At 51.9% G+C, this 24,257-nt stretch overlaps 1 protein-coding gene and 1 long non-coding RNA gene across 2 annotated transcripts; one reads left to right on the top strand and one right to left on the bottom strand.

Annotated features, from left to right (window-relative positions):
- Positions 1 to 91: 91 nt before the first annotated feature.
- Positions 92 to 6,604, bottom strand: Fxyd3 (FXYD domain containing ion transport regulator 3). The gene is made up of 8 exons (XM_006982084.4): positions 6,460 to 6,604; positions 3,067 to 3,120; positions 1,639 to 1,671; positions 1,528 to 1,551; positions 810 to 884; positions 696 to 732; positions 408 to 445; positions 92 to 289 (listed from the first exon to the last, which is right to left on the bottom strand). Exons 2-8 carry the CDS (start codon positions 3,104 to 3,106, stop codon positions 270 to 272), a joined length of 267 nt encoding a protein of 88 aa, XP_006982146.1. The 5' UTR covers positions 3,107 to 3,120; positions 6,460 to 6,604; the 3' UTR covers positions 92 to 269.
- A 5,275-nt stretch (positions 6,605 to 11,879) lies between these two features.
- On the top strand, positions 11,880 to 22,843 carry LOC143269185 (uncharacterized). The gene is made up of 2 exons (XR_013045581.1): positions 11,880 to 12,170; positions 12,893 to 22,843. It is a non-coding gene; the product is annotated as an uncharacterized LOC143269185 (long non-coding RNA).
- The last annotated feature ends 1,414 nt before the right edge of the window (positions 22,844 to 24,257 follow it).

Raw genomic sequence — 24,257 nt, 5'->3', positions numbered from 1 at the left:
GGCCCCCAGGCCCACCCCAACATCTGCCCGCCCCCCCCCCCCACTGCCCACAGCCACACTCCAGAATGCACACAGTCTGAGTTCACCTGAGCACGATGTAAAACCATTTTAGATTAGAAACTGAACAAAGAGCCAGCTATCATGAGAGAGGTAAGATGAGACCCAGGCAAGGCAGTGTCAGGAGAGGACAGACGGCTGTCTTGGAGTTCAGGCCCACCTCCAGAGCCAGGACCTGGCCCAGAGGCGTGCTGTGCTCAACTGGTCCATCCTCAGCAGTTGTGAGCAGAGCCTGGTGGAGGGATGGGGCCAGTTTGCAAAGGTCTATCCAGTCCCTTCTCCCCTTACCCCAGCCGCCACTTGTGACCCTTACCCCCAGACCCCACCCCCAGTCACCCTGAGTGTCTTACCTGGTGTGATGAGAGGTGGCCCATCCCCTGGACGGTGACTGGGAAAATAGAAAAGTGATAACATACAAATAAATCCCCTTTGTTCTCTCCCTTAGGGCTAAGTATTCTCAGCTTGCCTAGACAGTTTCTTGGCTGGTTTTCCACTGTAGGTTTATACAGAGCTAGGGACCAAAGCCTTCTGAGGATGATTTGCATGAAGCCAAGCCCGGGAGAGCTCAGGGCAGAGCAGCCAGGCCTGTCCTCTTTGCACAAGGCTAGCCTTTTGGGCATGCCCAGAACCCATCTCACCTGGGCTTCTGGCTGAACTTGCACTTGCACTTTCCACCTGTTGGGGAGGGATACGGTCAGAGGAACACACCAAATCTTCCCTGTTCTCTCCCCCATCCAGAGCGCCGTACTCACTCATAAGAACTATGATGCCCACGGCACAGAGGATCCCTGCACAGATGAGCCCACCGACTCGAAGCCTGTACCAATCTGAGAGAGAAACGGGAGACCTCAGAGCTGGCCCGGGTCCCTGCATCTGTCTCCCGATTCATTTGATAGCAGTGAAAGGGAGAAGCCCCGCCCTGTTGTGTATACATTGCAGTTAAGATCCAAGCAAACAAGATATTTCATGTCCGTTCAGAGGCAGAGGAGCCGTCTGAAGGGAAAGGATCAGTGTCGGGGCTAGAAAGTCGGGGTATGGGTCTTTAGAGAGTGGTCAAGCAAGGGCTGCCTGAGGAGGTCCCGCTGGGATGGAGTTCGCAGGAAGACAGAGGTAGCCCTGAAGACACATGGAAGACAGTGGTCCAAGCAAAAGGTGCACGGGTCGTGAGATGGGTGGCTGCCAGGAAGAGTGGGGCCGAATTCCCCACCCTCTCTGGGGAGATTTTTGTGACCAACTTTCTGGTGGTTGAACTGAACCTAACGCCTCTTGCAGACTGGACTCAGCCCCGTGTCTGTCTTGAATTCTCCCTCACGGCTGATTCCAGATACCTGGATGCTCAGGGACCCATTTCAAACCCTCCCCTATGCTGTCCCCTGGGTCACTGTGAACTGTCAGCCTCCCTTGTGTGGGACCGTTGGCACAAAATAATGTATAGGACTGGGAAGAAGTGAAGAGGGACAGCGTTCTTACCGTAGTAGAAGGGGCTGTCTTTGTCTGCAGAGAGAGAAAGGACACACCATGAGTCTGAGACAGTAGCAGGGGTCTGAGGTAAGTGGGATGGAGGGGTGGGCTCTGACTCACCTTCGGGGTCATTGGCATCCAGAGCAGGCAGGCCTGCGGGGACAAGGAAGGACAAGGGTGACTATGGTGGCCCTCGGCAGGGTCAGTTTGTGGCCTGAGAAAAATGTTCCGTGGGGGGACAGCCCCACCGCCAAAGTGCACAGGATTTGGCTGCTGGTTAGTCTCACCTGGACATGCGCCATCATGGAGATATGGGCTCACCCACCCACCCCCACCTGTGAGTCATGCCAGCATTTTGCCACCGGAAACAGATCCTATTCCGGGTACCTTTTGGCCACTGTGTGAGTGAGTGTTTCCAGACACATGGCCAGGCCACACCTCCTGCTGAAGAGGCTTTGCTTCTCAAGGTAGCAGATGGTTTCTGTTCCCAGGCCTGTTTGCTCCACAGCAGCAGTGCCCACAGCCCCCCACGGCTGCACCCCACAGTTATCAGGGTTGCTGACCTTCTGACACTTTGAAATGACTCACGGTTGGCAACAATTCATTCTTACATCCTTTTTCCAAATAGAATTCTACTTGTGCCCAAAGAATGATAAAGTAAAAAGCAGTTTAAAAAGAAGGGGGGGGGGGGGGCTGGAGAGAGATGGCTCAGTGGTTAGAACACTGATTGCTCTTGCAAAAGACCTAAGTTCAGTTCCCAGCACCCACACGATGGCTCCCAAACATCTGTAACTGCAGTCCCAGGGGACCTGACACCCTCTTCTGGCCTCCACAGTCACCAAGCACTCAAAACACCCATACACATGAAATAATTAAAAAAAAAAAAAGTGGATAGCTCCTAAGAAACGAGGCCTAAGGTTGTCCTCTGGCTGCCACACGCACAAGCATGCACACGCACGAACAGCTACACACACATGAGCACGCACAGTCATGCACACACAAAGGAGGCAGAGGGAGGAAGGAAGGAGAAGACAGGGCAAAAGTGAGGAGTAAGGATTAAATTCTGGCCGGAAGCTTGGTTGGTTTCGTCCCGGGCCCGAGTTCTGCTACAGGGAGGGAAAAACAAGGCTTAATGATATCTGAGGCACAAATGCTTGGGGCCCACCCCACCCAGGCCCCATCCCACTGCTGTTCAAACATTAACGCATTTAAGCCTCACAAAACCCGTGACCAAGTGCTGCTGTTCTCTGTGTTTTCAGGGATGGAGAAACTGAGGCATGAGGTATTCCCGTTACCCACTACATCACTGATAGGTTCTTAGAGGCATCTGGGAAGGCAATGTAGGGAGGCCATAACACCCAAGAGTACTGGGCCGAGCCTTCGGCTTGCTGTCACGGAAAAGTAAATGGCATTCCCCAAAGGAAACACACACACACACACACACACACACACACACACACACACACACACACACACACATACACACAGCTTGTCATCACCTAGCTGAGAGGCCCCGGGCAAAGGGCATTTTGGTGGCCAGATTCTCACCTGCTAGGAGGACCAGCAGGCTCAGAGTGACCTCTTGCATGTCGCAGCGTCGATCTAGAAGAGTCCAGAGAGGAGGCCCAGGCTTAGCAGAGTGTCCAGGATGTAAGGCCATGTGCCTCTGGTTCCCTATCCCGCCTGCTGCTCACCAGGAGCACAGCCCAAGGTACACACAGGAAGGTTGGTAGTGAGCCTGAAGCTCACTGGGCTGGGAGATAAGGAGCCCCAAAGTCAAGTGGGGGCTGGGCGAGCACTCGGGCTCCACGAAGGAACAGCCATTGTCGTCCCTGGACCGCGACTTCAGGTTTTACCGTAACGAATCTTTTCTTGGAGAGAAGAGGTGGGGTGGTGTTTTTCTATGTCCAGGCTGGCCTTGAATTTGCCATCCTCCTGCCTCAGCTCTCCAAGTGCTAGGATCACAGGTGTGCACCATCGCCTTCAGCTTATTATCCCTATCTGTACCATGGGGGAAACTGAGGCTCTGAGAGGTGAAAGCTGATGTCCAAGATCACTTGGTCCAGAAAACAGGATTTAAACAATGCCTTGTCCCCCACTAGCTGTTCCTAACTCAGAACTGTGAGGGCCTCGGGGTGTTTTGGGGAGTAGGGTGTCAGGAGCCAGGTGGCAAGAGGCCCGGGTTCCGGGAGTGGCTCCCACAGACAGCTTGGAGCCTGCCTGGCTCTGCCCACACACTGCAGGCTTCTAGCTGGGGCCTGAGCTGACTCCCTGGGCTCCTGGGTGGGTGTATGGCAGAAATAATGCCAAGTTGGTGGGACATGTGCAGAGGGGTTCCTGGCTGCAGCCTTACCTCCATCGTCTGCCCCACCCTTGGGTCTGTCCCTTCAGCGTTCTCCCCAGTCCCAGCTCAAGCCCGGGTTTTGCCCCTACCCTAGCCCTCACCCCTCCCTGGCTCAGCCTCTGCTCTTGATCCTCATGCCAGCCGCAGCCCCGCGGGCTTCTCTTAGCAGCAAACCCTCGGTAGTTCCCCGGTGAGGCCCACTCAGCCCAGAGCCCCTTTCCATACAGCTCGGGCCCTAACAGTCTGCCTTTCCGTCACCCTGGAGGCCTGTAATAGACTCCTGGTCTCTGCACCTCTCCACCGGTCCTGCTCAAGTGTCGTGAGCTCATGTGCACGTGCACACACACACACACACACACACACACGCACACGCACACGCACACTCAAGACAGTGAGTGCTAACATTTGTCCCCATTCCCCACATGCTAACACTGTCCAGTGACCTTGTGGGTCTCCTTCAATCCCTAGCAGTCCCAATGTCACCCTTCAGAGCTGGCCCTTTCTACCCACACCAAAGCACACACTCGGAAGAGGTGGAGCCAGCCACCGATGGTGCGGGGTGTCCCATATGCTCACACAGACTTCTCCATTTCCGTGGGCCCACCCCCAGAGGCCTGGGAAATCCTTCAGCTTCTCTATTAATCTAAATCAGTGGAGGCCTGTCATGCAAGCTACCAGGGAAGCTGAGGCAGGAGAAATGCTAATAATGCACGGCCAGCCTAGGATACAGAGTTAAGGTCAGACTGAACAATTTGGTGAGATTTCACAAAATAAAAAGTCAAGGCCGGGCGGTGGTGGCGCACGCCTTTAATCCCAGCACTCGGGAGGCAGAGCCAGGCGGATCTCTGTGAGTTCAAGGCCAGCCTGGGCTACCAAGTGAGTTCCAGGAAAGGTGCAAAGCTACACAGAGAAACCCTGTCTCGAAAAACCAAAAAAAAAAAAAAAAAAAGTCAAAAGAGGACGTGAGATGCAGCTCAGTGGTAGAGCCCCTGGCTAGAATCCCCCAGTGAGGGGCTGGGGTGTGGCTCAGTGGTGGAGCCCCTGGCTAGAATCCCCCAGTGAGGGGCTGGGGGTGTAGCTCAGTGGTAGAGCCCCTGGCTGGAATCTCCCAGTGAGGGCCTAGGAGAATTGGCCCAGCAGTGGAGGTTTGCTTAGCCTGCTCTTCAGGCCCTGGATTTAATATTTAATACTCATTTTACACACACACACACACACACACACACACACACACACACACACCTCTCATTGTTTTAGATTAAACATGCATTTCTTTTTTTTTGTAGTAGATTTGGGGGCTGTGTCTCAGATGTCTAGGGCCCCAGCTAGCGCTTTGGGGAGCTGAAGTGGTGGTTAGGGGTACATGCTGCAGGTGTCTGCGGGCCAAGGCTGCCTCCTAACACTTTGTTACCCATTCGGGTAAAAACACTAGCCACGGCAGTGCTCCTGCTGAGTGTCCAGCCCATGCGGGCATTTTCTCAGGATCTCATGATGCTCCCTCATATCATCATCACAGCTTGATGAAGCTGGCTCTGTCATTATTCCACGCCGCTGTCACAACCATCACGTCTGAGTTCATCTTAACACTGTACGCTGTCATCACGGCTGCTGGGTCTCACCCCTTACATTTCTCCCTATAGACTCCTCCAAGGCCCCCCCGGCCCCCAATCTCCCATTCCCACAAGACACTCAGAACCGGGGTGGGGAAGACAGGGTTGCCCTGCCGCTGCACAGTCTGGACCCTGGCGTGCGGAGGGCTGCCGGGAGCCGGAAGCCGCCGTTCCCCCCTCACTGTCCTGTCTCTGCTAATGCTGTTTTCTGAAGAAAGGCTGCCTGCTTTGGAGTGGGCCATAGTGGAGCCAGCACGAGAAGTCTGACTGGGATGCTCCCCACCTCATCTACTTCCTGGCTGTGCCAGTCGGAGGACAGTAGCTACCACCTGCCTCCTGCATTCTCTCCTCCTCCAAGATGGTGGAGGACGGCCACTTCTGCGGGGGTACACTGCGTACACACTTGTCATCTGAGTCCCCCACGTCTCCTAACCAGGCCCCACTTTACAACCTCCCTAGAACAGAGCATCCCTCTTTCCTGGCATTCATCGTCGTCCATGGACCCCACTCCCTGTCCACCCAGACACAGCCCCCATTCACTTCATCCCTCCATGCACTTAAACTACTCCTTGTCTGCTCAGTTACCCCAGATGCTCCTCCCACCTCACCCGCTGAGAAACCCCCAATCGTGATACCACAGTATGATCATTTCCCGTGCACCCCGACACCCCCACCCAGTTCAGACACCATCAGCAAAACCAGACTTCTCATCCACTCAGACCCCCCCAAGTCTTCCTTGATCCCCACTGTGAATGCCAGGTGGGTTACCCCAGATGTCTAGTCCAGTCCCACAGAGTTGAGCCGTGAGGAACAGGCAGCTGAAGCAGGAGAGGGTAGTCTCCTGCCCCCAGAAAAGAAGTCTTGAAGCTGGAAGGTTTTGGGGTCTTTAACCCCAGTTTTTATGTAGCAGGGACAGCCAGAGGAGAGCCAGGGAGAGTTGGGGGACAGAGGCAAAGGTCTCTGGGAGGAAGGGGCCCCCAGGCCGCTCACCTGATTAGCTCAACAGGCTGAGAGGTGGTTCCGGGAGGGAGAGAGCAGAATGTGGACTGCCGAGCCTGGGCAGCCTTTATCCACAACTGCCACGCCCTGAGCAAACCTGGGCAGGCAGGCACAAGTTAGGTCTCCCTGAGGCGAGGGACGCCCCCACCCCATTCCTCCCTTAAAGAGACAGTTCTACCCGTTCTCTAGCTGTAGTAGCCTCAAGTGAAGTGAGAGGGGGTTGTGGTGGGCTGGGGATTGGCACCACAATGGAGGGGAGATGTCTTGTCCAGTCTCCTGAACTCCCAAGGAGACCGGGTTTATGGGGAAGGTTCCCAGCTCCTTAACAACAAACCATCTTTTTGGAGGGTTAAAGTGGAACATTTATTTGATTTAGGTTTGGGGATACTTTTTCTTTGTTTGTTTATTTGAGACAGGGTCTTACTGTGTAGCTCTGGCTGGCCTGGAACTCACATTGTAGCCCAGGCTGGCTCTGGTGTCATCAGGATCCATCCGCCTTTGCCTGGGGTTAAAGGTGCGCGGCACCAGCTGTGGTTCTGTGTGGGGTGGGATTGCCGGCGCTTACAGGGGTTAAAGCCCTTGTCCATCCGTCCGTCTGTCCTGGAGTCTGCTGGCAGGACTCAGGGGTTAATAGAAGACATTGACATGGCTGAGGCTGCCACACGAAGGAGACACTTTGGTGGGCAAAGGTGGGGTTGTGGTTCTCGGGGCTCATAGGCCAGGCCCCAGAAAACTGGGAAGGAACTGGCTTTGGGCACAGGCTGTAGTCCTGAGCCATGTTTCTCCCAGGAATGCGGGGCTGATGGGAGGGTGCTCCGGAGAGGGTGTGGGTGTGGATGTCAGCACTGCCTTTCTCCACTACAGATAAGCCCCCGAACTCTGCAAGCCCCGACCCTGTCCTCCTCCCTCCTGCCCCCTCCTCATGGCGCTCCTTCCGCCTGGGGTCTGTACAAGCCCCCACATGGTCCCTGTTGGGGGTGCCCCCTCCCCCCAAATTCCGCCTTCTTATACAGAAGGACTTTTGTCTGGGGGCTGGATGGAGAACAAGGCACCATTGAATGGCTGGCAGAGGATTGGGGTCACTGGGAGGGGCAGGACCAGGAAAGGGGTGGCTTCTATTCGGCCACCAGCTGGACTCCAGACGACCCCCAACACTATGGTGAGGACCGTGGGGTGGAGCTTTAAGGCACCAGGCTAGGGAGAGGCTGCTGTTGTGGGAGACTTAAAGGGGACTTAGGGTCAACGTTCTAGGGGGAAAAAGACCCCCCACACGCACTTCCCATCATGGCCTCCCTCAGTGATGTAGCTCACTTAGCTACATTGGCCTGTGTTCCCTGGGGCAACTCCTGAGCTCCAAGCCCTAGCTGGACAAAGTTTCTTGTCTCCCATAAACGAGCAGACCTCTCCCTGAGGGTAAGAGGCATATGCAGAGATAGAAACTGAGGAAAGAGAGACCTAGTAGGGGTCTGTGCAGAGGATCCCAGATCCTCTTAGGGGATCTTTGTACCTAGCCACACCACGAGCTTGACTGCCCCTCAGGAAAACAACCAAAACCCTTGGTGGTCCCAAGAATAGGATGGTGTCTCCCTCTACTGCATATCATAGGAACTACAAGCATCGGAGAACGGAGGGGCGGGAGGCTTGGGTCTCTGTGCTTCCTGGGTGAAAGCCCAGATGCTAGAAGGATCAGGTGAGAACTGTGAGTAAGCTGTGAGGCCGGAGACTGTGAGACCATCCAGCACAGTGAGAATGACAGCCTTGTGGTCAGATGTAAGTGGATCTCCAGGCCTCTTGCAAAGGGACCAAAGCTGGGGGTGGGGGGTGGGGGGCGTGGGTGAGCAGGGCATGATGTCACTGTGGTGGAGAGATGTGTGTGTATGTGTGTGTAACTTGTATAGGGATGAAATATCTCTGGAAAGTCATACCCATGGGTGCGGGGAGGGGACCTGGGAGAAGGTGGAGGAGAGATTTGTACTTCCATTTACACTTTGGAATTTTGCATCCTGAAAACATACTATCTTTTTAAAAAGCTTAATTGAGGGGGCTGAAGAGATGGCTCATCAGTTAAGAGTGCTAGCTGCTCTTGAAGAGGACCTGAATTCGGTTCCCGGAACCCATGGCTCAAAACCCCTGGAGATCCAAGGCCTCTGAGGTAGTGCACACACATGCACATACCCACACAAAGACACATAATTAAAAATAAACTAAGATTTTTTTTAAAGCTTGATTGAAACTGTTATGGGTAGGGTAGTCTGGTACACACCTGTAATCCTAACATTTGGAAGGCTGAGGCCAGAAGAATTTGAGTATGAGACCAGCCTGAGCTACACAGCAAGTCCTAGGTTAGCTTAGGGTGTGTTGCAAGATCCTGTTTCAGTTGTTAAAAATATTAAGTAAACTAAAATAATAAACTAAAATAAACATACACGTTCAGTGTCTACACATATGGATGCCAGGATGCCCATATGCTTCACCTTTTAAGTTCCTTATTTACAGTGCTGTAGTATTTGCCCAGAATCTAGCCATGTCTTCTGGAGATTTAAATTTACCTCCAGAGTACTTGTTATATTCAACACAGTGGAAATAGTGGGTAAATAGTTGTTACTCTGTATTGTTATCTTGGCAATTGTGTCCACCCCAGAGAGCGATGAATACTACTCAACATATTTGTAGAAGACATCATGTTGCAAGGTCAAAAGGTCAGACATCCTCAGGAGAACACAGCTTTGTTTTTCCTGAGTGCTTCTCCCGAGTGGATGAACTCTTCCTACACAGAACTGACAGGTGCAGAGGGATGATTGTGTATACCATAGATTTTATAACAACATGTATTAATGTAGATGATAAAGTTATTGGAAGTATCTTCCCTCCATGTTGCTTTATTTCATTTTAATTTGTGTGTGCGCGCGCGCGCGTGCGCACGCCCTCGGAGGCCAGAAGAGGGCATTGGATCCCCCTGGAGCTGAAGTTTCAGGTTTTTGTGAGCCACCCACCATGGGTGATGGGAATGGAACTCAGGTCCCCTGAAAGAGCAGGAAGAGCTTTTCGCCTCTAAATCATCTGTCCAGAGCCCTCATGTTTGGCAATCATTTGGCCCAGAGCAACCTGTGGAACCTGGAACAGGCTGTGGTTTCTCAGCACTGTGGGTATTCTTACTTAATTCAGAAAAAACAACCCTCCCAGTGGTCTCTGGGCATCACAACATTTTCAGGAATTCAATGAAAGCACAGAGTCAAAGGCATGGGTATTAGTGAAACCCTCAGGGGCCTGGAGGGTGGCTCGAAAGGCTCTTTCCCAGCCTGTTAAGGAAAAGCTGTGCCCCTTGGTTAAAAGAATGGAATCCACCTCTGGCTTTGGGTGGAGACATGACATTCTGATCTGCTCCAAAGATAGAACATGACATGCCATTGTCTCCTCCGACTCTAGCTTGCTTTTGTTGCTGTCACTCTGAACAAAAGCCACACTTGAGGAAGGAGACAGTTATTTCAGCTTGTAGTCCAACGTTGAGGGAAGTCAAGGCAGGAACTTGAAGCGGAAACCATGGAGGAACACTGTTGGATTGGCTCCTTCACAGTCTCACGCTTAGCTAGCCTTCCTACACAACCAAGGATCACCTGTCCAGGGATGGTGTCACCCACAGTAGACTGAGCTCTCTTGCATTATTTTAAAAACAGTTCTCCACAGACATGTCCAGAGGTCAGTCTGATTTAGGCAATTCCACAACTGGGATTCCATTCTCAGGATCTAGGCTGCAGTCGAGTTGACAGTTAAAGTTAATTGGGACACTTCCCTTAAGAGTTAATCCAACTGGGCCTGTCAACCACCTGGCCAGATCATCCCTCAAAAAAGAGGATTTCACTAAACCCATGCTAAGGAGATGGGAGGAATAATTACCCCTTAATGCCATAATGTATTTATCCTTCACCAAAGCCCCTCCCTGGTACAGATGCTTGAAAGTCTTTTATCCTATAACACTGTAGCCTAACAATTTTTCTGAGCTCCCCCTCCCCCAGAGAATGTTTTCTTTCTTTCCTTACTATCTTTTTCTTTCACGTACCTGACAAAAATCCTAAGCATGCTTTCCCCGGCACTCAGGGTTTTTCACTGTTTCTCTGAAGCGCCCCCACCTCTTCTACCATGTAGGTGCTTGTAGACCTCCATTCCCAAAGAGGTGACTGTCTCTCCCTCTTCTCCATCTCCTTCCTTGGGCAGCTGCTGAGATCAACAGCTTGCTGGCCTGATGTTTGCTGCTTAACCTCTGATAAAATTGCCCTCGAACTTCCCGTGGTGGTTTGAATAAAAATGGCCCCCTCGGGCCCAGAGGGAGAGGCGCTATTAGGAGATGTGGTCTTGTTGGAGTGGGTGTGGCTTTGTTGGAGGAAGTGTGTCACTAGGGGGTGAGCTTTGAGGTCTCAGATGCTCAAGACAGTTCACTTCCTGCTGCCTGTGGATCCAGATGTAGAATTCTCAGCCCCTCTCCAGCACCATGCCTACCTGCATGCCACCATCCTTCCCACCATGATGATAATGGACTGAACCTCTGACTCTAAGCCAGCCCCCAATTAAATGTTATCTCTTTACAGCAAAAACAAAAACAAACAAACAAACAAACAAAACCCTAATAGGACACTTCCTTTTGAGTCTGCTTTAAAATTCTTTTATTTTTGAGTCTAAGAACACAAGGAAGGGAGAGTTCAGGTTGTTGTGCTGTGTGAGCATGCTTACCTTGCGAGCATGCTTACCATCGGAACCACCTCTCTAGCCCCTAAGAGTGTATTTTTTAAAGATTTATTTATTTATTATGTATACAGCATGTATGACTGCAGGCCAGAAGAGGGCACCATATCTCATTACAGATGGTTGTGAGCCACCATGTGGTTGCTGGGAATTGAACTCAGGACCTCTGGAAGAGCAGGCAGTGCTCTTAACCTCTGAGCCATCTCTCCAGCCCCCTAAGAGTGTATTTTTAACACGTGTTTTGTGTATGGATGTTTTGCCTGTGTGTATGTATGTGAGTCATATGTGTGCAGTGCCCACAGAAGTCAGAAGAGGTCTTGGACTCCTGGAATGGAGTTACAAATGGCTGTGAGCCACCAGGTGGGTGCTAGGAACTGAACCTGGGTCCTCTAGAAGAACAGTGAACTTAACTGCTGAGCCACCTCTCCAGCCCCTTAAAAGTGTATTTTTTTTTATGATGACCTTTCTAGATTTCCCAAGAAGCTGACTTAACTTTTTTTCTTTTTCTTTTTTCTTTCTTTCTTTTTTTTTTTTTTATTTTGTGTTTTGTTTCTGAGACAGGTGCTTACAGTGTAACCCAGGCTGGTCTTGAACTCATGATCCTCTTGCCTCTGCTGGGACTACAGGTGTGCAGTTAACACACCTGCTAGTGCTTAACAGGTTGTAGACCAAACAAATGTATCTTGTGGTTGAATGCGGCCCTGGGGCTTCCAGTGTGAGCTCTCCAGCTGAGGGCACCAGATACACTGAGAGATACACTCAGCCCACCCCAACTGTCAATCATCCCAGTAATTGCTACTAATCCCAGAATGCTCCGGGGGAGTTTGCCCCCTGCCCCACCTTGGGCGCCTGCTTTCCCAACAGCAATTCTCTCCTCTTGGGATCTCTTCCCCTTTAAGTGCCCAGCTCGTTCCTTCACCCTTGATCCTGGCAACCTGGAGACCCCTGGTCTGAATCCAACCACTGTAAGTTTCCTTTACTTCACACAGTGTTACCAAAAAAAGTAACAGTAGCTAGTGTGGCTGGAGCTTTGGTCTGTTGGGAATTTGATTCCAGCGGAAGGAAGTTGAGAGGCGGGGCTTTAGATCTGATGGATGGCTTAATATGTTGCCGTGGGTGTGGGTTAGTTCTCGCTAGTGGACTGTTCTAAGAGCAAGCCGCATGCTTCTTCTTGCCCTCACTCGCTCTTCTGTCTTCTGCCGTGGGGTGATGAGACCAGAAAGCCCTCACCAGGGGCCAGCCCCACACCCTTTGAACTTCCCAGCCTCCAGAACCATGAGCCAAACACAGACCAGTTAATTCTAAGTGACTCTGCGCAGCTATTCTGTTAGGACGGCAGAAAATGGAGGAAGACAGATGGTAACATTTAAAGACCAGGCTATTTCAGCACAGTGAGCTATATTTCCTGCTTCTCCTGGAAGGCCTAGTCTAACTGGGCATCATCACCTGTCAGTAGCAGTTAGTGAGGTTTGTCTCCCCAGGGTGACCCAGGTCCATCTGTCCTTGGTTCTCATTGAGGATTACTGTAGATGGAGACTGACTCTTGACTTTAGACAAGGACATCTTTGGGGATGTCTGTGCAGCCAAGGCCCCCACAAGATGTCTCTGGAGCCCTAGAAACCAGGGCACACCTGTCCACAGTAAAGAGAAAGAAGGAAATAATATGGGCTTCCTCCTACTCCCAAAGGCTTTGGCAAATTAACCGACAAAATGCCTGGGGCTGGACATGACCTGCAGAGGATCATGAGTTCAAGGCCAGCCTGTGCTACATATCAAGACCCTGTCTCAAAAACAAAAAAGGACAGACGAGATGGTTCTGTGAGTAAAGGTGCTTGCTGCCAAGCCTGATGACCTGAGTTTGATTCCTAGGCTCTACATGGTGGAGGATGAGGACAGGTTCCTGCAAGTTGTCCTCTGGCTGTTGGAGAATATTATTTTACGATGTGTTACCTTTGTTCATGCCATGGAACATTTGTTTAATGATGCAAAGATGTGTTGCATTCTTTTATGTTGCATTTGTTTAACTCTGTGAAGTTGTGTCACTTTGCCTGTCTAAAACACCTGATTGGTTTAATAAAGAGCTGAACAGCCAATAGCAAGGCAGGAGAGGGATGGGCGGGGCCGGCAGGCAGAGAGGGTAAATAGGAGGAGAAATCTGGGAAGAAAAGAAGAAATGAGAAGGAAGAGGACACAGGGGCCAGCCACCCAGCCACACAACCAGCAACGGAATACGAAAGGAAGATATCCAGAAATAAGAAAATGGTAAAAGCTCAGAGGCAAAAGGTAGACGGGCTAATTTAGGTTAAGAAAAGCTGGCAAGAAACAAACCAAGCTAAGGCTGGGCTTTATAAACAATAAGACTCTGTGTGTGGTTTACTTGGGAGCTGGGTGGCGGGCCCCCCAAAAGAATAAAAGTCAAAAGAGTAAAAGAGCAAGAACAACCAACAACATCTGCCCTCTGCATGTGCGTTGTGGCACACCCCAAATATATAAACACGTGAACAACCCAGTCTTCCTGTAAAGCCAGAAGGACAGACAAAGGGAGGGGCTGGACTGCAGCAGACTTTCTTGAGGCCACCCTAAGAGGAGGGGTCAGTGGTGTAAACACCAAAGCCTGCTGCCCACCTACAGGCTGGGGATAAAGAGCAGAGTGGGAGAAGAGAACCAGAGATTTGTCTTTTCAAGCCCTCGGTTGGCCATTGCTGGGTGTAGGCAGAGAAATGGGGTGTATGGTGAATTAAAGAACTCCACGTGACTGATAAGCACCTCTCAGGGCCAACCATTACCCAGGACCCACGGGGCAGAAAGGGCAAGAATTTAGAAAAAATGAGGACAGGTGTGGTGATATACACTTTTAGTCCCAGCACTCAGGAGGTGAAGGCAGGCGGATCTCTGTGAGTTTGAGGCCAGCCTGGTCTACACAGCAATTTCAGGATAGTCAGGGCTGCATAGTGAGAACCATCTCCAAAAAAGAGAGAGAGAGAGAGAAAAGGATGCATAAAAACCAGTTGCTTTGGTTTTGGGGATTGTCACTGTGTAAGCAACAGGGAGCTTTCTGAAGTGGTGTGGCCCGGCTGTGTTCGCTCATTTCTGTCGGGTGGGAGAAGGGGATGCAGCTGTTGCCCCAGCTGTTTTCTGCTGAACAGGGCCGTGTCCTCATCAGGAGAGTCTTTGTTATTGGTCTTTTGGGAGGAGGAAGAGGAGGAGGCCCATCCTTAGCACAAAACAATATTAATCACAAGACTAACACACTGTGTGGAAAGAACGGAGACATGTGGGCTGGAATGACCGTGGGCCAGTAAGATGGCTCCCAGGGGCAAAGGACTTGCCGCCAAACCTGAAAACCAGAGTCAACCCTGGCTCCACATGGTGGTAAGAAAGACAGAAGTGACTCCTGACAGTTGTCCTCTGACCTCCACAGGACACGGACACACACACACACACACACAATACATTTAAAAAGGAAAAATAGAGTAACCTAAAAGTTAAGAGTTTAGTTGAAGGTAAGAAATCATATTTATGTGTGATCTACATAGTAATATCTTTTTATATATTAAATAACATATTGATTTCCCCTTAGATAAAAGCCTTTGTTCTTGTGCCTCGTAGTCTTTGTTCAGGGATCAGTTTCCAGCCGGTGACCCCTGGCAACCAACACCCTGTCCTAACTTAACCCCTTGCGTATGTGGCCAGGCCTGAGGCTGTGCGGACCGTGAGTGTGCAGATCTCGGGGCTTGGCTGGCACTCCTGCTCCCTGCTGGCAGCCTGGCCCCGTCTCCGCATCCTCAGTGGCTCTGAGCCTCCTTGCCCTGATCCCAGAAGCCAATCCTGAGCTCTGAGCGTGCCTGAGCCAGGCACACCCTGTTGTGGTTGACTATCTTGGCATTTTCAAGGCATTATCCCAGTGCCTCTGGCTCCCGGGCTAGCTGTGACTGGCTTAGTGACTTGTGACTTAGGGCCAAGTCACACCATGAAGGGTCAGACCCAGGTAGTGTGTGTGTGTGTATGTGTATATGTGTGTGTGTGTGTGTGTGTGTGTGTGCAGTGAATGACAAAGGACAGCCGAGTCCCACTGAAGCCACCCCGACCCCCAGGACAGACAGAGTCGGAGTAGAGAAGAGCATCCTCCCCGGAGAGTGATCCGGAAGCAGTCCCACTGTCCTCACTCAGACCCAGCTTCTACCCGCAACCCCAGAGTCACAACAGCCTCTGCCTGGTCTCCTGCCCCATCTGCAGTGCCTGTATTCTGTCCTCAACTGCAGCCAGAGGAAGCCAGAATGGCTGAGTCAGATCCCACGGCCCTGTCCCCAGGCATCTCCTTCCAGCTAAAAGCCAGGGTTCAGTGTCACCACGTGTAAGTCCTCCATCTGACCCCTTATCACCTCTGGATTCATGAGTCACCAACTCAGCTCTGTGTCAGGCCTCTCTGCTGTCCCTTCCGCACGCCAGCCACCCAGGTCCCCTGGCCTTTGCACATCCATGAAGCATCTTTCCTAACAGTGCGCTCAGTCCATCCCTCCCTCATCTTCATCCTCCTGGACTCCACTCAGGTACTCCCAAGGAGACCACTCAATTTAAAGTCACAGTGTGTGTGTGTGTGTGTGTGTGTGTGTGTGTGTGTGTGTGTGTGTGTGTGCACGTGCACGCGCATGGTGCTCAGAGGTCAACACTGGCTGTCTTCCTCAGTAACTTAACTTTGGATTTTGAGCTCGCAGATTCTAGACTGGCTGACCAGTGAGCTCCAGGGGCCCTCTTGCCTCTTCTCCCCAGTTCAGATTGCAGACACACGCTGAGGGAGTAGAAGATGCACACACTCCCTGGGAGGCAGACAGAGGAAGATGGCTGACTTCTCTCCCTTCTCCTGACCTGAGACAAAAGCTGGCAGCTAAAGGTCTGGCGGGCTTCCTTTTCTCCTGCCAATAGCCCTAGTGGTGGACTGGCTCACCAAGGTCAAGGCCAGATCTGGACAGTTTGAGCAACTGTGAGCCAATCAGCCAGCCTGTCTTTCTTCAAACCCTCTAACCCTAAGTTAGGTGAGGAAGACCCTTCAGACTTAGGCCTCAAGGAGAAGTGCTCTGTGTCTGTCTGTCTGTCTGTCTGTCTTTCTGTGTGCCTGCTGCTCATCCTAATAAAAGTCTTTCTTCAACTGCCAGGCCTGTCTGGTGCTGTCTGCACGGTTCACAGTTTCTCCACTGCTGACTGTGGCACTTGAGATGGTTTTTGTGCCTTTTAATTCTTTAACTGGCAGAGAAAACAAACCCAACTAGGATTCCTAGACTGTAACAATAGCATGTTTAGCTTTTTCTGTTTTGAAGATTTATTTTATTTTGTTTTGTTGCTGTCGCTGTTTTTTAATTTATTTTGAGATTTTTTTTTCTTTGTGTGTGTGTGGGTATTTTGCTTGCATACATGTCTGTGCACCATGTGTATGCAGTGCCCAAAGAGACCAGAAGAGGCCATAAGATCCTCTGAACTGGAGTTACAGATGGCTATGAGCCACCATGTGAGTGCTGGGAACTGAACCTGGGTCCTCTGGACAGGCTATTAAGAACAACTAGTGTTCTAACCACTGAGCCACCAGCTCCTGTTTTGTTTTAGACAGAGTCTCACTATGTAGACCTTGCTGGCCTGGACTCACAGAGACCCTCCTGCCTCTGCCTCCAGAGTACTAGGCATGCTTAATATGTGTATGTGTGCCTCTGTGTGTGTGTGTGTGTGTGTGTGTGTGTGTGTGAGAGAGAGAGAGAGAGAGAGAGAGAGAGAGAGAGAGAGAGAGAGAGAGAGAGAGAATGCGAGTGCCCATGGAGGCCAGAGGTCTCGGATCCCCAGGAGCTGGAGTTAGAGCTATGTGAGTCGCCTGCTGGGTCCTCTGCAAAAGCTATAATGTGTTGTCAACCACTGAGCAATCTCTCTAGCCCCCGTTTAAAAAATGTGGGTGCTGAGGATGAAACTCCGGTCCCCATAATTGAGTCATCTCCCCCAAGCCCCTTAAAGTCCACTTTCTGCCTGACATCACTTCCTGGCACACGGTTTAGTATCTGGGTATTAGTTGTGTCTCTCTCCTCTCTGGAAGGGGCTGAGGAAGGAACTTGGCTGGCTCATATGCCTCCACCTGCCCCATACAGAGCACGGGCGCCTGACAACAGCTCAGAGATGATTTCCTGGGCAGCTGAGTGAGAGCCACACTCGTGAGCTCCGGTGTCCCAGACCCGTCTTCCTGAAGGCAGGTACCACCGAGAGAATACAGAAGCCTATGTAGGTGGAGGGGGAAAGAACTCACAGCCAGGTACCTGGGGTCAGATCCCTGCGCTGACACTTTCTCGTCATGTGACCTCAGGTGGGCACAGCTCTCACTCTGCTCCTCAGTTTCCCCTTGTGGCATCTGGGATAATAATAGCCAGTCCCCCGCAGGGCTGCCCTTTTGGCTTCAATGGGGCTGTTGTGTGGGATACAGACAGCGTGACTAATTCTGGAAGCTGGTTCCCTTCCTGGAAGGGGAGAGTGGCGGGGTGGAGCGGTGGGGTTTTCAACAGTCAACAAAGGAACCCTTGTGGGCATGGCCCCGGGGGGTGGGGGAGGAACATGTCCAGCCCTGTGGGTCTTGGACAAAAGTCCCAGGTCTCAGAGAGGATTACCAGGGCGGTCACATTCTTTGAAGACTGCAACAAGAAATACTGGTTTTTGGAAGAGGAAGACACTGCAGTGTCTGGGGCTTTCTATGTCCCTCTCCTTGCTATGAGCGGCAGTGAAGCTGGGGAGGGGTTGCCCCCACCTTCCGATGAGGTAGAGTTGAGGTGACCTCCTGGTCACAGGGATTTGCTCACATAACTAAAGTGGAAAAAAATTAGAATTTAGGCCGTACAAAGGGCTGGGCGTTTTCCCACCATAAGAAAACCCAACCTGAGGATGCTGTGGCACCCACCCACGGCCCAGCCTGGGATTTTCCTCACATCCCCTCAAAAAGAAAAGTCAACTTGAGAACAAACCTAATATTACAGAAGACCCCAGACCAGGAGAAAAGCCAAGAAACCAAATTAGTATCTCGGTCAGTTCCTGTAACCTGGAAATATTAGCTACATAATCGAAAAATCTGACTCATTTTGGTTTTGTTTTAATGATGTTTGCAGTTATTTGTACCCCAGACAACCAAACTGGTGTATGAAGGGGTTCTGTGGACCCACAGTGTCTGCGCTTTCACTGGGAGACACAGTATGTATGGTTTTTCACTGAGTCTGAGCCGTTGTGTGGTGATTTGGGCTTCGGTCAGTACGAGAGTCTCTGGACATTGTGAGTGCTTGCTCCAGCCAGGTCAGGGGTCCTCAGTCAGTCGGGGTTCCACCAGCCTGGACATAAGAACCACGGAGCATTTGGACCTGTTCTTCCTTAAAGCACAGCAAGCAAGAGGAACCGTAAGACAAAGACAGCCCTGTAGGGGCCGGGAACTCAAGCGTCCTCTTGCCAGTGCGGTGGGATGGGAGCACCCGGTTGTGTGACAGGCGCTGGGAGAGAGTGGGTGGCGCCAGAAGGTGCCCCTGGGAGTCCCATACCCACCAGAGGATGGGGGGCAGCTCAGTGCAGGTGGAGCGTCCACAGCAACGGGGGGGGGGGGCTCACATACTCTGCCAGAGGGCGTCTCTGGACACGTGCATTTGTTCACGTGGGGCAGCCATGCTGGACTGAGCCACTCGGACAGCGGCCCTGAGCACAAAACACAAGTCACACTGACAGCCCTCTGGACAGGGTGCCAGGCAGCTGCCAAAGGGCAGTGTGTGCACCGGAGCTGGGACACGAGTCTCAGAGCCGACAGCGGCTGTGGGAAGAGCGGGCTGGTGCTAGAGGAAGACAGCTGGGCTGCCTGACTGAGCATTGCTCTGCTGGAGGCATTGCCTACCAGAAGGGTACCAAAGGAGCAGAGAGGGACTGCTGTGAAGATGTGGTGGCCATGTGATGGTGATGATGATGGATGTACGGGGTGACGATGGTGATGGTGGTGGAGGTTGTGATGGCTGTGGTAGTGGTGATGGTAATGATGGAGATGGTGGTGATGGTGGCCACGGGGTTCTTGTGCCAGGCGCACTGAGAAGGGCCTGAAGCTGTTTGTTAGCTCTCCAGGGCTGGGGTGCGGCTCAGCAGTGGCTCCCTTGCCTAGCGTGCAGGAGGTCTGCATTCTGCCCTCAGGGCTGCAAAAATAAACAAGCAAAAAAGTAAATAACCTATCATCACAACTAAATGAGAAGAAAAGAAACAAACAGGACCTCCGTGAGCTGCTTCCCATGGGGCCTGTCCCTGAAAGACTCCACATGTCTAGTGGCCTGCCAGCAGCTGGGAGACCACAGGGTCTCAGCAGGGCCACCTCCAGGCCTCTGTCCTGGCCAGCCCTCACTGCCAGCCGCTGCAGCTCCCTGTGCCCTGTTGGAAACAGTTCCGAACCTCGGGCCAAAGTCCCGAACAGTTTTTATCCTGTCTCAGCGGGAGTGGCCGTTCGTTAGATCTTAGGTTTTGCAGCCTGCCTGTTTGGCTTCAGATCTCGGCTCAGCCACCTGGGCAGGTCTCCCAGTGTGTGCCACCCAGCACCGTGGCCACCAGCCCCCAGTAGCCAGGGCAGGCCCTGTGTCTTTAGGGGCTGAGAAACCTCACATTTCCTGGAGCTATTTCACACTCAATTTTTGTTTGTTTCCTTGAGGTAAGCCCAGACTGGAGTGAACTCACAATCCTCCTGCCTCAGCCTTCTGAGTGCTAGGCTAACAGGCCTTGGCCGCCACCCCAGGCTGCCACTGTTTAGAGTTACTGTGGCTGGCAGCTGCATCTGATGTGGCAGGATTAAACTGTGGGCAGTGCTGTGTTTCCTGTCCCCCTTCTAGTGGTAGAGACATGAGTGCGCAGGCGCGCCTGGCTTGGACCTGTGTCTCAGTGTCTGCTCTTTCCCCCAGTGTCAGTCCCACCCACAGTGAGCCCTTGATTGACAGGCTGTGTGGCCCTTCATTGGTCGACTCTCACGACTGCACAGGTGGGCGTGACAGCCTCACTCTTGACATTTTTGTTTTTATTTTGTTTTATTTTTTTATTTTAAAGGGTACAGAGCACAGAAGTGTTCAGCAACTTTCCCAGGGGCGCACAGAAAGTGGTGGAGCTGGGTTCTCATCCAGGCAGCTTGGCTTTGGGATCTGGGTTTTCCTCAACGCTGCACAGGCAAGTGGAGACATTCCTTACCTTGAAGGAGAATGGAATGAACTGCAATCCCAGGACTTGGGATAGGCTGAGCCAGGAGGATATAAGATCAAGGCAAGTCTGAGCTGCATAGTTTGGGACCCTGCCAAAAAAAAAAAAGAAAAAAGAAAAAAAGACAACAGCAGAGCCGGTCCTAGCAATGTGGACATGCAATCTCCACTACACTGGAGGTTAAGGAGAGAGCATGGGAAGTTCATGCCCAGCAGGGACCACTTAGCAAGTCTGGTCTCAAAATAGAAAAAAAAAACACAAAAAGGTTAGGCATGTAGCTTAGTGGAAAGCACCTGCTTAGAATCTCCCAGTGAAGAGCTGGGGTGTGGCTCAGTGGTTGAGCCTCTGCCTAGAATCCCCCAGTGAGGGGCTGGGGTGTGGCTCAGTGGTAGAGCCCCTGCCTAGAATCCCCCAGTGAAGAGCTGGGGTGTGGCTCAGTGGTAGAGCCCCTGCCTAGAATCCCCCAGTGAGGGGCTGGGGTGTGGCTCAGTGGTAGAGCCCCTGCCTAGAATCCCCCAGTGAGGGACTGGGGTGTGACTCAGTGGTAGAGCCCCTGCTTAGAATCCTCCAGTGAGGGGCTAGGGTGTGGCTCAGTGGTGGAGCCCCTGCCTAGAATCCCCCAGTGAAGAGCTGGGGTGTGGCTCAGTGGTAGAGCCCCTACCTAGAATCCCCCAGTGAGGGTCTGGGGTGTGGCTCAGTGGTAGAGGTCTTCTCTTACATGCACAAGGCCCTGGCTTTGGTCCTTGGAACTGAAAATCATGATCACAGTGACTGCTGAAACTGCTTAATGCTGTTGACAAAGATTGCCTGGCAGCAAGACGAGGACACGGGAAGTGGACATTTGTCCTTTGGGCACTGGCCAGTACCTATTGCCACCACTAACCTCATCCCAGCCTCTGCCAGGCCATGCCCCCAGGGGCCAAGCCTGGGTCAGGCAGACACCAATTGGAGAATCCTGTTCCCAGGCTACAGGACAGATTCAAGAAGGAGCCAATCAAAGCTGCCGGGACATTGTGAACTGATGTTTGGGTTTCCTCGGGACTCTTTCTCTTGCCGGGCAGAAGTTGAGGGACTGCCAAGGATGTTCTGGGAGATTTTGTCTGTAGGAGGAGCCAGTAGGGTGGGAAGCAATGCAGAGCCCCCGAGGCGGGCAGGGCTGATAACGGCTCAGTTGGAGTTCTTGAAGGAGACAGGGCTGAAGTCCCACCAGCATTCATGAGGGAAGCCAACCCAGTGAACAGTCTAAGTGGGAGGACGCAGTGGGCACGGTGAAATCCAGGGCAAGTACCCCTTACCACACACCCTCATCAAGGCACTGAGGTGGGCGTGCATAAATCCACCAATCAAATGTAGAGGATGAGTCTGTCCAGACTCCTGGGACTGGGACTGAGACACCCCATCTTAGTTTCTTTTCTATGCTGTAATAAAACACCATGACCAGGCTGGAGAGCTGGCTCAGTGGTTAAGAGCACTGGCTGCTCTTCCAGAGGTTCTGAGTTCAATTCCCAGCAACCACATGGTGGCTCACTGCCATCTATAATGAGATCTGGTGCCCTCTTCTGGCCTGCAGGCAGAACACTGTATACATAATAAATAAATAAATAAATCTTAAAAAGAAAAAACCCACCATGGCCAAGGATGAACTTGGGGCTCGGGGTCCTAAAGGGTTAGGGTCCATAATGGTGGGGACAGCATGACGTGACAACAGGGGCCAGAATGGCGGCTTGGGCAGCAGCTGAGACCTCACATCTCAAATTGCAAAGAGGAAGCAAAGGCCACATGCCAGAAACAGGGCATAGTTTTTGAAACCTCAAAGCCTACCCCCAGTGACATACTTCCTCCAACAATGCCATACCTCCTAAACGCACCCAAACACTGTTATCCACTGGGGACCAAGCATGGGGACATTGCATGCAAACCACTGTACTCCCCTAGAGCCTTTGGGGTGTGACCCTGCCTCCTTAGATGAATGTCGTGCCCTGGCCTGGCTTTACTTGTGTCTGTCAGTCAGGATGTGGACTGAGGAGCACGGAAATGGGGGAGGGGGAACTTGTCAAGAAAGTTTTTGGTGGGGAATGTAGCTCAGTGGTAAAGCACTTGCTTACCTAGTTATACACAAGGTCTTGGATCCCGCTCTGGCACCGCCACCATCCCCCACCCCCTCAAGCCTATGCTGCACAGTGAGACTCAGAAGAAAAGCAAGATGCTGGGAAGGTGATTGCTTTTGCACGGAGCCGGAGTTTGGTTTCCAGCACCCACATCGGGTGGCTCATGACTGGCTGCAGCTTCAACTCTAAGGGATCCAACACCCTCTCTGGCCTCTGCAGCCACGTGCTCATATGCGCATGCACGCACACACACACACACACACACACACACACACACACACACACACACACACACACAAATAAAACAAACCTTGGAAAAGAAAACTAAAACACACCATGCCATCCCCAGTTGGCTCTCTGTACCTCCTACTTTTGGATCAGGATGTAAGCACTCAGCTGCTGCTCTAGGGCCATGCCTGCCTGACGGCTGCCATGCTCCCCTGTAAGTGGAGTTTTCTCTCCGGGTCCCACCAAGCCCTGGCAGTTCCTTAGCCCTCTTATAAAATAAACATACAGACGCTTATATTATTTAAACTGCTTGGCCATTAGCTCAGGCCTATCATTGTCTAGCTCTACTCTTATATTCAGCCCATTTCTATTAATCTATACTTTGCCACGTGGCTCGTGGCTTACTGGTACCTTACATCTTCCTTGTCCTGGCGGTGGCTCCAGGCAGGCTCCTCCTTCCCCTTCCTGTTCCCTCCATTCTCCTCTCTGTTCGTCCCGCCTATACTTCCCGTCTGGCTACTGGCCAATCAGTGTTTTATTTATTAACACATTTGCCATACAGAACATCCCACAGCACTCCCCACCATGATGGTCAAGAACTCTGGCCCTCCGGAACTGTAGGCCACAAATAAAATGTTTTTTATAAGTTGCCGTGGTCATGGTGTCTTATTACAAGATAGACAAGTAACTAGGACACAGACTCAGATCTGTGGCTGTCTTAGGACTGGCTGACACTTACCAGAAGGACAGTCAGGGTAGGCCCCACTGCTGTGCATCTCCACAGCTTCCCATGATGCTGATGGTCAGGGGTAGCCTCTTGAGGACCAAAGATGTCGAAAAGAAAGCATTGGTGCAGGGATTTAGGCCCAGTGACAGGGTGTCCTGGAGTCGGGAGAGGGGACGAGTGGATTGGGGGAGTGTGGGTAAGTTGGCCGTCAGGTTCAAGGTCACAGGTGTGACGAGGCCTGGTGTGTTCAGCTGCTTGCGTCTTGTGATTTTCCTGGGGAGAGCTGAAAGAAATGTTTGTTTGTCCACCCCAAACAGGAAGGGAGATGACGGGCCAAGGAAAGTTTCCCTCCAGCCCAGCCCGGCCCAGCCCAGCCCAGCCCAGCCCAGCCCAGCCAGAAAATACTTTTATTAGGGTTACTAACAGGAGCGTGGGCAACTCAGAGTTGCTGCACCCCAAAAAAGTTCATTCTCAGTCAGTTTCCCACTTCTTCTCCAGTACCAGCACCAGAAGGGCAGGCGGGAGGGAGTGGGGACTTAAATCTTGGGGAGGGTCTCATGAGGGTGATATGACCCTCCCCGTCCATTGCTGCATACCTAGTACGATACTTAATCTTAAAATTATTTTAAATTTTATTACATTTTATTTCTGTGTGTGCGTGTGTATGCGCGCACATGCCTGTGTGCACGTTTAAGTCATGGTGTGCATATGGAGGTCAGAGGACATCTCAAAGAACGGAGTTGGTTCTCTCCTTCCATCATGAGTCCTGG

This window comes from Peromyscus maniculatus, chromosome 1 (genome assembly GCF_049852395.1).
Source record: "Peromyscus maniculatus bairdii isolate BWxNUB_F1_BW_parent chromosome 1, HU_Pman_BW_mat_3.1, whole genome shotgun sequence".
In the NCBI taxonomy this organism is placed as follows: Eukaryota; Metazoa; Chordata; class Mammalia; order Rodentia; family Cricetidae; genus Peromyscus; species Peromyscus maniculatus.
The sequence above is the reverse complement of the archived record's forward strand: the minus strand, read 5'-3'. Positions and strand labels throughout refer to the sequence as shown.